Source organism: Rhipicephalus sanguineus, chromosome 7 (genome assembly GCF_013339695.2).
Source record: "Rhipicephalus sanguineus isolate Rsan-2018 chromosome 7, BIME_Rsan_1.4, whole genome shotgun sequence".
Lineage (NCBI taxonomy): Eukaryota > Metazoa > Arthropoda > Arachnida > Ixodida > Ixodidae > Rhipicephalus > Rhipicephalus sanguineus.
In genome coordinates this window covers 152,398,103-152,412,030 of record NC_051182.1, presented here as the reverse complement: position 1 = coordinate 152,412,030, position 13,928 = coordinate 152,398,103, and the positions used below count along the sequence as shown (strand labels likewise).

At 45.9% G+C, this 13,928-nt stretch overlaps 1 protein-coding gene across 1 annotated transcript in view; it reads right to left on the bottom strand.

The window, feature by feature from the left end:
- LOC119400267 (retinoid-inducible serine carboxypeptidase) overlaps positions 1 to 13,928 on the bottom strand; it is a 49,959-nt gene that overhangs the window by 697 nt on the left and 35,334 nt on the right. The window contains exons 3-12 of the mRNA XM_037667284.2: positions 13,035 to 13,124; positions 12,217 to 12,372; positions 11,455 to 11,529; positions 10,785 to 10,895; positions 8,596 to 8,724; positions 7,112 to 7,208; positions 5,807 to 5,929; positions 2,933 to 2,995; positions 1,914 to 1,991; positions 1,369 to 1,523 (exon numbers count right to left, since the gene is read on the bottom strand). Coding sequence (XP_037523212.1) covers positions 1,369 to 1,523; positions 1,914 to 1,991; positions 2,933 to 2,995; positions 5,807 to 5,929; positions 7,112 to 7,208; positions 8,596 to 8,724; positions 10,785 to 10,895; positions 11,455 to 11,529; positions 12,217 to 12,372; positions 13,035 to 13,124 — 1,077 coding nt within the window. The remainder of the gene's footprint in view (positions 1 to 1,368; positions 1,524 to 1,913; positions 1,992 to 2,932; positions 2,996 to 5,806; positions 5,930 to 7,111; positions 7,209 to 8,595; positions 8,725 to 10,784; positions 10,896 to 11,454; positions 11,530 to 12,216; positions 12,373 to 13,034; positions 13,125 to 13,928) is intronic.

Sequence of the window (13,928 nt, the reverse complement as noted above, 5' to 3'; positions counted from 1 at the left end):
GCTTCCCGTACAGTGAAAGATAAGACAAGAATTAAAGGGGGGGGGGGGGGGCTTGCTCGGTCGTGGACCAGTATTCAAAATGGCGGAGGAAAAGCCGCTAAGAATAAAGAATGCATACATGCGCTTATAATGAAATGCTATTATGAGCACGCATGCATTTACCGACTTCACTAAATCGGAGGGAATCCTCCTGTGAAATTTCATGTTATGATAAGGGAAAGATTTTCTTAAAATGTTCAGACAATCCGCCTTTATCACAGAGCTTCGGCGCATGCCCTCTCCCACTAACGGAAAAGTCGCAAGACGTCTCATTATCTCGGAGGCTTTGCTTCTGGCAATACTGGTTGTCCCGGCCCCTACCAAAATGGCAGAGGGCAGCACAGAAAAATGAAAGGCGGATTAGTGACAACTTGGAATGCAGCTTCAAGGCACCACATGTAAAAGCTTCAAATACTCTCAGAACTTGTACTGGAAACCGCTGCTGCATGACTCTGTAGCGGAGACAGGTCGAAAAAATATGGCAGGGGCGCTTGCTCGGTCATTGGCGCACATTTCAAATCTCGAAAGAGGAAGGGGGTGCTTGTCCGGGATTGTAGGGTAGTGTCTACATCAGCTGACAACTTTTGGCAGCATTACGTTATCACTTCGATATTCTGATTTTATTTATTTTATAGTCTGATTGTTAAAACTGAGTGCTCTAACATGATCCACTTATGCGTGAATCTGCTCAGAACTTCCGCCATGGATTTCATGCCGCTACATATATAGATGGTTGCTGTTGACACGTGTTAACTGGTTGTTTCATAGCTAGTAGTTTTGAATAGTCCGCAGAGAAAGAGAAGAATGTCGGCAACGTCCTTGTTGCCCTTCTGCCATTTTTTAGTTGAACTGCGCAGGAGGCCAGGCCGACACCCAAGTGTGCAATAGAACTCAGTTCAGTACATTCTCTGCAAGACAGACTTGGAACTTATCGTAAGTCGTATCAGTCGCGGACTTGCAGGAAGAACCTCTTGATTTTTTTTCTGACTATGCCAAATGACTTTTCGTAGCGCCGAAGTGTACATTTTGGGTGGCCGGAGCTAGTCGAGCTGCTCGTCAGCTTTTTCTCCCTGCCTCCCTCATCTTATGCTTGATGAAAAATAAAGGACCTATTATTATTATTATTATTATTATTATTATTATTATTATTATTATTATTATTATTATTATTATTATTATTATTATTATTATTTTCCGGACCGTAATTTAGATTCTAGCTGAACCGCTTCACCGATGGACATGTGGTTCAGGTGTGCACAGTACTGCAAGGGTGGACTGTTAAAAACTACGGCCAGAAAGGAAGAGGCGAGAGTAAAGTTGCGTGCATACCATGTGCCCTGCCTTGAGGACCCAGTAGAGGGTGAGGTTCTTGAAGGACTTGTAGTAGCCGGCAGTCTCGCCTTCGACTACCATGGGCTTCTTGGACGTCGCCTGGAATTCCTTCATGCCCGGCCACTTAAGTTGCTCCATCCACTGCAGCGTACCTGCGCGGATGCGCACAAGTGACATTGCTTGTATTGAATGCGAAAGCACAGCGTGTCTGGGCGTGACTATATCGACGTGAATACTATTTAGACGTCCACGTCACGTGGCATCGCATGACGTAAGCATTACTTGACGTCACGAACGAGACCGGCTTTTCGTCCGACGGGGCATTTAGTGATCTCGCGTTTAAAACGAACTTAGATGCGAGGTATATGAGCGACCAAAACTGCTCATGAGCAGATGTCTTACAGGATTGCCTTCTGCGCTCAGTTTCCACGAATGAAGTGAATAATGTCGGCAATTAAGTTGCGAGTGCAAGCAATTACGTCATCGTTCAGCGCCTGTTCGAAAATTAAACACGTGACGTCATCTGCGAAGTGCAAACTTACCGAGAGCATCGACGATAAGGTCGAGCTGCCCACTGTACACAGCCACCGTGACGTCAGTCTCATTCAGCAGTCTGTCCACTGAAGAATAAAGGGTAAGATATGCGCTTAGTTTCGGTACAAATGAAAACGAAACATGCACGCTAGTGCTTCTTTGCCTCGGTACTCCTTCACCAGAGCTTTGGTAATCACTCAGAAAAAGAAAATGCTAAAACAAGCCCGATGACGATGATCGTTGCGGGACAAAAAGACTCTCCAAAGGGCGCGAACTGGCTTGCACTCTTAGCACTTATCCGGAATCTTCTATCTCGCGTGCATCCCTTGCGTTATCACCGGTGTCCCGGTACTTCCCGCTCACAAACGGTGTGCGCGTTATCAGCGTGACATATTCTTGATAGGAAAGTGGCGAGAGTCGAGTTTTCAAGAAAGGAAACACGAACAAGCGAGATAACGATTATTATTCCGTGGCAAAAATACCCGCAAATACTCGACTTTTTCTAAGAGTGTAATGCGCCGCGTGGCACTTTGGGGGAGCAGAAGTGGGGTTTGAAGTGCGAGTGGTGACATCAGATTTTAAGCGACGTATCTGAAAAAAAAAAAAAATCGCGACGCTCACGTTACGGTGAAAGTACTGCAGTTGATTATTAGAATGCAGTTCGAGTAGTTGCATACATATATAATACCTCGCAAAATCAGGGCGTAATTGGCTAGCTAAGCTAACCTATATACAGTCTTACGCACCCCACACTTTGGATCCAACGGAAGTGAGGAATACAGCGATAATTGTTTGTGTTTAACGTCCCAAAACTACGATATGATTATGAGAGACACCGTAATGAAGGACTCCGGGAATTTCGACCAGCTATAGGGTTCTTTAACGTGTGTCTAAATCTAAGTACACGGGCCTCTAGCATTTTGCCTCCATCAAAATGCGGCCGCTATTCGATCCCGCGACCTCAGGGCCAGCAGTCAAGCATCATACCACTAGAAAACATTGGCGGGTACGGAATACAGTGATTCACCTGTGTCTACAGCCGGCAGCATAAAGTCTGCTTTCAGCGCCTGGAACACTGCACCGGACTGACCTGCGGGCGGTAGAAGGGTGTAAGAAGCATGAATGTATACAAAAGTGGTACATTGAAGTCACTAGGTACACTTCAATCAAGGACTCTGCTTCAATCAAAATGAAACCAGCGGAAAGCGCAGAAGATTATGCGAAGACGACGGCGGGTCTAGATGTACTAGGAGCCAACAGCTTCAGTTTATATACACCCTTTGTTCGTGATTCTCCCGACCACAGGCGCAAGGGGGGGGGGGGGGGCAAGCTTCACCGCAGCGTCTCCACACCCCCACACACACCTTGGCCCTAGCTGTTGGTCGAGTCTTGACAACAAGCGTGAACTGTTGGGCTAGTTGGTGAAACATGTTTTGGTATAGAAGAGCGAAAGCTTGTCGATGTAGCACATCGACAAGCAGGGGCGTAGCCAGAAATTTTTTTCGGGGGGGGGGGGGTTCAACCATACTTTATGTATGTTCGTGTGTGCGTTTGTATGTGTGCGTGCCTATATACGCAAGCAAAACTGAAAAATTTCGGGGGGGGGGGGGGGTTTGAACCCCCCCCCCCCTTGGCTACGCCCCTGTCGACAAGCTTTCGACGAAACCGAGGTCAGACAGGAAAGACAACAACAAGCTTCGCAGTATACCTCACGAAAACTTGTTGGGTTAAATAATTGGGAGGGGGCGCCCCTCCCCCTCTGTGCGCGCGCCTCTGTTCCCGACCCGCTCTCTGTAATGTCTGCATTGGGAGAATCGTCGGCAAAGGGTGTACGCGGTAAGCCTATTCTCTCCTTTTCAGCTCCAGAATACCCGTCAGTGATTTTTCCTGTCAAGAAGCACTTATCGGCCTGCCTTTCTATAGTTCAGTGATTCCACTCCTGCGCCAACTGCGCCAAAGTGCGCCAAATTGTATTTACTGCGCCATCCTGATAATATCGACGAAAATTGCGCCAAACTGCGCCAAAGCCTCGGGTTTGGGGGCGTCTATCAACGGCAGTCGCACGGCCGGCGCGTCAGAACATGTGCAGCTTGATCTCGGGGCTGCCAAAGTCGCAACCATGGACCAAGAATTATTCCGCTGAATAAACAGCGCTCGCGCGTGCGTCCCGAATAAGCCACGATGCCATGCACGGTGCCGACGCAGCTTCTGTTCTGCAAGTCGGCTCGACAGCAAAACGCGCTCTCCGCAGAGGCTCGTGACGTCTAGGCCTCTCGGTAGCGAAAAAGTGCGACGGCGATTCATCGGCGGACGTCGTCTGTTCTAGAAACGCTGCTGATAGCTCGTTTCAAGCGTCGCACGGCACGCAAGGAAAGCAATGTTCAGTAATAACTACATGTGTGCTGCTAAAATGTCTGTCACTTCTGTTTCCGGACATCGCGGAATGAAATCTGGGATCGCTAGCAGTATATATATGGAACAATATCGAATTTTCCTTGCTTCGCGTTTATGGAAGGGCACGCGAACGGTGGAAACGCGTTCACACTTTTCCTCAGATATACTTTATCCATGGATCTTCATTCGGAAGAGCTTTTTCGTAATTGCGTATACCTGCACGTCCGAGTTTAATCACTCTGCGGTAAATACCCCCTAAAAGGCCCTGCCCTTTCGAGCTCACGTGCTAGGGTTCCAATTCAAATTTTTTGCTTGCTTTGTGAAAATGTCATCTCATTAATAAAAGCATATATCCTGGTAGGAGCAGCCGCAAATACGCAGCTGTCAGTAGCGGGCCCGTCGCTGACGGCCCACAGTGAAGCGGCTACCCCATGTTACACGTCCACCCCTCGCTTTCGGGGGTCAATAGCTGACGGGTAAAAAAACTCAGTTTCGCTTAAGGGCGAAGCAATGAATGCGCGATACCAACAAATTGTATGGTGGAGGACAGTTTGGTATGTAAGGCCAGGTTGTTAACGTTCAATTCGCAATATACTTTATCAAACACGAAAATTGACCGTCGGAGGCGTCAATCGATTGATGCAAAAAATAATCATGTGATGGCGTCATCATCATGTCATAGATCGTCAAAACTTGTGACGTCATCATGGCGTCATATATCGTGATGTCACGTGATGACGCCATCACGTCATCGTCGCTTTACACTGCTTCCGTAATCGGTGCGCCGATCATGGAGCTAGCGCAAAACCAGGTGAGGTGCAGAAAGCTTGCAGAGGAGGAGGGGAGGATCAACCCATCGATCGAGAAGAAAAAGAACCTGGCTTTCGCCTAGGAGTTTTCTTAGGGGAATTCATTAGGGACAGTGTGGCTCTTTGGCATTGAGGCACTGCTGTACATCACGGCGTTTATCTACAATGTCTGCTGATAACCACATAGATGTATTTAGAGTGTTATTTCATAAAGTGCAATTTTATTGATCTGGTATTCTGTTTATTTGCTAGTGTCGAAAATAATCGCCGAAGAGGTTAATTCAGAACACTCAACTGCATGAGCCCTTATTTTTTCATTAGCGAGTGAAGTATGGAGTTCTCCGGAGATGATTTTTTCCATGAGATTTGCAATGAATCGAAATATTTCTAGCCTTCATAAGAGCCCCATAGTAATATTCCGGTGCTTGAACGTTATTGCAATATGCTTCTGTAGTGCACTCCAGGATGTAAAATTCGCTGCACCAGAGTGCTCCCAGATGCAAAATGATCTGCTCCAAAGTGCTCCAAGATGAAAATTTTGCTGCTCCAAAGTGCTCCAAAACGGAAATTTTGCTGCTCCAAAAATTGCTCCAAATCAGAAGTCCTCGGTAGCATCACTGATAGTTTCTGTTTTACTCTAAAGAAAGATCATACAACAATGCGGTGATAGGGTACTCGTGGAATTGTGCCGTGCTCACCTCCCCAGGTGACGTTCTTGGGGATGCTGCCGAGCTTCTCTTTGATTGGTCCGTTCATGAGCTCGGTCAGGGTGCCGTTGAAGACGTTGTAGAAGTGCGCCACGTGGCGAACAAACGCTCGGCCTGCGTGACGGGAGAAACGGGATTATACGGTTCACTGGGAGTCTCGGAATCACAAGGTGCAAGAGAGAGAGAAAACGTTTACTGAAGAATGGCTAGTTATAGTGAAGGTGGGAGGGTCCCTTATTCCAGGAACCCTCTGGCCTGGACCGCAAAAAGAAAAAAAAAAGAAACCTAAGCCATATGTGAAATGGCGCGTCAGCAGAAACTTAAAGGGCCCCTAAACCACTCCGAGTGCAAAGACAAGATAGTGGTTTCTTTCTCTGCTTGACTACCCTTCCTACGGGCACTATATCAATGACTATATCTCCTCCGATCGCCATTTATTTCTCCGTAAAACACGTAGAGAATGTCAGGGCTAAGCGCTAAGCCTATCAGGATTTCGCATATTCCGGCTACATGCTGGTATCGCCGCTTGCGCATTCGAAAGCGCACAAAACGAAGTGAAATCAGTTGATCGCGCACGGTAGACATACGAGACAAAGCCGAGCGGGCGTGCGACTGCATCGCAGAGCAGGGTAGGAGACAATTCACAACTGATGTCTCTCATGGTGTAGCAGCGCAAAAAGAGAGAGTGGGGGTGGGGGGGGGGGGGGACGAAAAAGGACGAGAACACAAAAGAGGAGAAGAAAACACAAACAGGCGCTGATTATGAACTGAATGTTTATTCCAAAAACAAGTCAATATAAAGGACAAGTCAAAATAACCTACATTGACTGCATGACAGGGGGATTGGCTTGTTCTTTGGAATGAACAGTCACTTGAGAGTCGGCGCCTGTTTGTCTTTTATTCTCTTCTTTTGTGTTCTCGTCCATCTTTTTGCTGCTATTATGCGATTAACCATTAGTAACTGCCCAGCTTACCACACTTCTGATATCCCTCATATATGAACCAATCGTGAGCTTATTTCCTCATGACGTCACGTGAACAGACTGCTGAAGTCACGAACTGTGCAGAAGAGACGGGAAACGCCGGGAGATGAATAATTCGCTCGTTCTTCGTATATTCAGGGGTTGTTTAGGAGCCCTTTAAATCGTGTCGACGTTCGGTTAATTCAATGTTTCTTTTCATACACAAACAATCATAATGCCTTTAAGATTATCTGGAATGTTACAAAGCAAGAAGGGATGCCGTAGGAGCAAACCTCTTGTGAATTCTTCATAGATACCATAGACATATACGCACCGAGTGTGTTGTCAGACGGCAAGGACAGCACTCCCAGAGAGGCCGATGATTCCTGCTGGGGTTGTAGGATGTTGTACCAGTCGATGCCGTTCGTCAGCTATAGCATCAGGATTGGGGAAAAAAGTGACAGTTTCGCCGCAAGGGCGAAGCAGTGAATGCGATAGCAAGAAATTGGAATGTCACACGAAGCAGCTAGATACTTGCAGCGCGCCGCTGAAGCACAAAGGACGCCCGAAAAGAACGCACAGGCATGCACAGGGCAAACGTGAACTAACTGTTGCAGTTGTTACGTCTTTGTGCTTGAGCAACACGCTGCAAATGTCCACAACAGAGAATCAGACACTCTTAGATATTTCTCTTTCTTTTAAACTGCGGCGTGACCCCCTGCGTCTCCTGCCACAAGGGGTCGTCTAATGTAAGCTGTGCCCGGTGTTCTTTGTTTCTTTTTCCTTCCACACCACGAGTGGGGAAAAGCGCCACTTTGTCGTGCACGTCTCAGGGGCAGTTTTCAAACTGAAAGAAAATTAGGCGCGTTGCGTGATAGAAAACACGCTCAAGCTACTCCGAGATTTGCTTACTACCAGCGCTAAATGGTGCATATAAACAGCTCGCCGTTATTTCGCCGGCGCATGCATGGGGCATGGTTGAGTTGTCTAATGCAGCAGGCTGGGTGGGGAGCGAGGGAGGGGTCGATGGTTCGGATCCCCGGTCGGGTGCTTCGGAATTGTTTTCTTCTGCTTTATTTTTCTTCGTGCCTTTATATATATACATGCATATAGATATCCGGGACATGACGGCGACGGCAAAAATCAGCCGAGAGTGTCCATATAATTGCTATCGCAATGGACAAATAAGGCTCGCGCGTTTGTCTAGCGACGTATACCATAGTATACATGCAATAAAGTCGAATATGTTATAATGAAGTAGCGTGGAGACCATTAGTTTGTTATATCCGATATTCGTTGTAACAGTAGAGATAAAAATCGGCTCTAACAAATCGGCAATCTGGTCCGCGCAAACGTAGATACAAAAACGAATTATTCTATATGATTCGACCTATAAACGAATTATATAAGTAATCCTTATCTGGCTTCTTGTGGCATTTCAAGTTAAAATAGACCAGAACATGAGAAGGTGAAATTACAGCCCGCTGTGCCACCCTCTTGCTACGCCTCTGAATACAGCTAGCTCTTCCAGGCTTTAAAACAGCGTTATTATGCGAACATTAAACTGCGCTTGGGACGAGACACCAAAGTAGAAGTAGACGGGACGAACGCAGCCCTGTCTGCTCTGGTGTCTACTCTACTCTGGTGTCTCGCCCGAAGCGCAGTTCGCGTAACAGTGTCTTACCACTAGCCCCCTAACACACGCTCCGGGCCGATCACGACGGCACGGTGCTTGTATGCACTTACCGTAAGTACGGTAAACCGGCACCGCTAAAATGCCCAAATGTCGCACATCTCGAAACCATCGCGGTCTCCCACCTGTTCGACGATGTCCTCGGCCGAGGCCCACAACGCCGTCGCCTCGGCCCCGTCCTTGGCGACCAGTGCCTGGCGTATCTCGCTTACCACCTTGTTCAGAGTCATCAGGTTGGTCTTGTCCAAGAACGACTGCGAACATCGCAGCACAACGGACTGTTGCCCCTCTGTACGTTGACCGCCACTCCCTACAGCAGGGGTCTCAAACCCACCTTAGCTAGACGGCCGCAGACACGAAATTTAGTCCCGCAATGGCCGGGACAGTGAATAAGGTGGGAGCGGGGATTGTCATTTGAAAGGCAGCCTTTACCATATCTCATATTAATTTCTGTTCTGTTCTGAACGGTACTTGGCGTCAGGATTAGGACATATAAATAACAAATAAACATCGATACCGATCTCTGCAGAATGACTAAAATCTGGACTTTGGAATCTGGGTTCTGAAATATAGTTTCTTGTTTCATGGTTATGTTTTGAAACGGTGACCGCACGGTATGCTTCACAAAAGAAATTCTTGAGACCAGTCATGTCTATAGCTCATGAAAATACTTACTAATTAAGGTATATATATATATATATATATATATATATATATATATATATATATATATATATATATATATATATATATATATATATATATATATATATATATATATATACAGCGCTTTGCGATAGGGGGCGAGACGCTGGAAGTTGTAAAGGAGTACGTCTACTTAGGACAGGTAGTAACCGCGGAGCCGAACCATGAGAGTGAAATAAAGATGGGATGGGGCTCATTCGGCAAGCACTATCAAATCATGAATGGTAGTCTACCACTGTCCCTCAAGAGGAAGGTATATAACAGCTGCATCTTACCGGTACTTATCTACGGAGCAGAAACCTGGAGACTTACAAAGAGGGTTCAACTTAAATTGAGGACGACGCAGCGAGCGATGGAAAGGAAAATGATAGGTGTAACCTTAAGAGACAGGAAGAGAGCAGAGTGGGTCAGGGAACAAACGGGGGTTAAGGATATCATAGTTGAAATTAAGAAGAAGAAATGGATATGGGCCGGCCACGTAGCACGTCGGCAGGATAACCGGTGGTCATTAAGGGTAACTGACTGGATTCCAAGAGATGGCAAACGCGTGAGGGGGAGACAAAAAATTAGGTGGGTAGATGAGATTAAGAAGTTTACAGGTATAACGTGGCAGCAGAAAGCACAGGACCGAGTTGATTGGCGGAACATGGGAGAGGCCTTTGCCCTGCAGTGGGCGTAGACAGGCTGATGATGATGATGATATATATATATATATATATATATATATATATATATATATATATATATATATATATATATATATATATATATATATATATATATATATATATATATATATACATGTATATATATACGGTATCTTGCAGCACTTCGGAAGCTGCAGAACACCTACAGCCAGTAGGAAGGGCGAAAGACTTCGGGAAAGCCAAATGAAAGATAAGCGGTGACGTCACCTGCGAATTCCCGCACTAGCTCCTCGTGACGTCGTCATTTTCAACAGCACGTGCGTAGTGATGCTATATGCTGATTGTTAAAGGGACACTGAAGCGAAACATTCAGTCAGTTTAGACAGATAAGTTATTCTTTTAGAGCTTAATTGTCGTTAATTTCGTAGTCCTAAGTTAGTTACGAAAAAAGAAAATGGAGGTCAAAATCTCAATTTTGAATTTCGCGCCAACAAAAGATCAGGGCGCGAACGTCGCCGTGACGTCACGGATTTCAAAGTCTTTGCGTATTTAGCCGCACTGACTCCATGAAATTATCTGAAACTTGGTACGTTAAGATTTTGTGTACCTTAGAACATAATCTAGACAATGTTTGCCAATAAACGATTACGCAGGCACCAGCCAACACCGTCAAAATCTATGACGTCATGGCGAGCTGGTACGGGAATTTCAAGGCGGCGTCGCAACCTGTATTGTTTGTACGCGTTTTCTCGCTTTCAAAGCGTCTTCTCGTAGTGCTTTCGGTATTGGGATAATCTAATTTATTACACAAAAAAATTGTTTCTTTTCATTTAGTGTCCCCAGGCAAATGTACGCATGCAACTGGGAGGAAACTGGTTGTTTCAGGCAGCTCTTTCCGGGCGTATAAAAGTGACTTAAATGTGGCAAAAAAGAGGGAGAGAGAGAGACAGTGAGTGACTCACCATGGTGTATAGGTACTGTCCCCACGTCGACGTGGAGTCCAACGGCGACAGCCAGCCGTCACCAAGCGCGACACCGGACAGCTTGCACGACACCTTGCCACTGGCGTGGGCCTGTTTGCGAGGACCATTTTTACCACTGATGCTGTCCTCACTGGCTGCTATACTATACTATACTATACTATACTATACTATACTATACTATACTATACTATAACGCATATTATACTACACAAGGCTTTTCTATGCTAGCGTGCCTGGATAGCCACGTGGTATAACGACGTTCGCCTTCGGATCGTGGGTATGCGGGTTCGAATCCCGCCTCGCTAAGAATTTTTTTTCGCCAAGATTTCTCTCTCTTTCTTTCTCTCGCTGTAGTCGTTCTCTCGGCCATCAGATTTATTGCATCCCACGCCAGACAAATAGGCGCACATGTTCCGGGAGCGAAGCACAAGATAAAGAAGAGGACGAAGATGAAGAAGAAGAGAGCGCGTGCCGGTTCATGATGATGATAATATCTGTTCGCGAGTAACGGGGCTTCTCCGAGCTTAAACAACTCCGCTGTTAAAAAAATAAGCACGTTAGCCTGACGGGCTTCCATGTTTCGTGACGCCTAGAACGCTGTGACAACTTCCAGTCCCCCCTCCCTCCCCACCCCGGCCTTTTCTTTTACCTTGTAAAGCTGGAGGGCGAATTCGGCGGCCATCTTGCCGCCGTAAGACTCACTGAAGATGTACAAAGGCACGTTCTGCAACGAGCATAAATTAAGAGATCAGCAGTTGGCATGTGTGCATGCATAGTTGTATCGCAACAAGACACGTATGGATATATTGTTGAAACTGCAGAAATTTTGCGTGGACTTTCGAGAAGTAATAAGATTGATTTCACCCGTTAACTCGAAGGTGAGCCGTGTAATTCATTAATGTTTTACTCAGGTATATGCTAAGTGCAGCGTCCATAACGTTTCTTTTTAGTATTGGAACGTCATTTTTCTTTTCTTTTTGGCTAGGACCACCTGTGTCGGGTGTGTGAACTAAGATCCGGTGGGGAAACTTGAACTCCCCCCCCCCCCTCACCGTGGTTCAACCTCGGTGGGAGGTTTCAAGCCCAGGTGAAAGGGAGGGGAGGTGGGGCTCACTCTGTTACAGCGGCGTAGCCGGGGGTATGGTATGGGCCTTGGGGGTTCAAACCCCCACCGTGTGGTTTGGAGGATTTGAACCCCCCCTTCCGCGAACCACATCCCCGGCTACGCCGCTGTAAGAGTGCCCCCCCCCCCCTTTCCCCACTGCATTCGCTTCAAATAAGGCCGTTCTAAAAAACGCACGCTATGGCTTTAGAGGGCTATACAAAGAAGACTTCGGATAAAGCGATCTTTTTTTTGTTATTTATAACGCGTATTTACTGTAGTCAACCTCGATATATACAACTCGCTTGCCTGGAACTCTGGCATCTTTGCGAGGAACACGGAGATCATGGCGACCAGGTCGGAAGCGATCTGGGAGTTGTTGACCGCGAAGCCCGTTTCGTTGGTCACGAAGCTGTAGCCCGAGCCGACGGGGTTGTCCACGAACAGCAGGTTGGCGAAGCGCACCTGTTGGACAGAGAGCAGTCATATAGTATATATAAACAACAAATACTACTACCACGATAATAATAATATACATATTAACGAAACTGTCTGTCATTTTCAGTCGGTACGGTCAATAAAGACGAACAATGAATCTATTTCCTACAATAAAAACCTGCCAGAAACATCGAAATTATATTATATATAGGCTCTTTTTTCTATATAGTTAATCAAAATGTACCCGAGTGACCTACTTCACAATGCTTAGATGCAACCATATTTTCTTCTCACATGAATGCTCATAACCAGTTAATATACTTAGAGTCATTATGTATTTCACGTCTCATGTTTCTTTTGTTCCAGCGTTGTCATTCCAGTGACCCTAACTGTAGATACCGTTTCTCTTGGACCATCAACTACAGCCTTTCGGATGTCGGTCCAGATATTGTGTACCAAATATTTCTGGAATTAATAAGTTCAGTGATTGATCGCTTGAATCGGCTAGGCACGTACTTGATCCTGTAGCACCTCAAGGGAAAGTTATGGAACAACGTTTGCACCTTTATTAGCGATAGAAGTGACTGCAAGAAAAGCATTGCCTTCCGAGATTTGTGTCATGTTACTCTGACATATGGATTTGGGCAACACATAGAAGGATGTATATATAAACGAAACCGCCAGCATACCCAGCTGTGGTTCCTCGGCAACAGCCGGACATCCTGGGGTCCGATCTCGGCGAAGTTGCCGAACCCAGTCGAAGAGGCTCCCGGACCGCCCTGTGGCAAAGATGGGAATTAAAAAAGAGTCAGTGCGTCGGAAACCACAGATTGATTGATTGATTGATTGATTGATTGATTGATTGATTGATTGATTGATTGATTGATTGATTGATTGATTGATTGATTCTTCAATTCATTCATTCATCGATTGGGTATGTAGGGACGCTAACTGAAAAATTAGAATGAAAAATTATTCCTTGGAACTCTATCATTGCTGATTTTGCCGTCATAATTTCATTGATTCATTCATTCATTGGGACAGACAGACAGACAGACAGACAGACGGACGGACGGACGGACGGACGGACGGACGGACGGACGGACGGGCAGACAGACAGACAGACAGACAGACAGACAGACAGACAGACAGACAGACAGACAGACAGACAGACAGACAGACAGACAGACAGACAGACAGACAGACAGACAGATAGATAGATAGATAGATAGATAGATAGATAGATAGATAGATAGATAGATAGATAGATAGATAGATAGATAGATAGATAGATAGATAGATAGATAGATAGATAGATAGATAGATAGATAGATAGATAGATAGATATTACCCGCTTACATATTGGTGGTGACCGTTCCACCATGTCAATGAGGAGAAAAAGAAAACAGTGAATTGCCTTAACTTTCTCACGACAGGCCTGTTCTATCATCTGCTGCCGCACCAATTCCTTAGCCTTCCGTTAATCTAATTTGTCTCGACATATTAATAATGCTTTCATAGAAAACGCCTCCCAGCGACATCAGTAAAGCGACCTTTATATATGTTTATAGCTCCCACATATC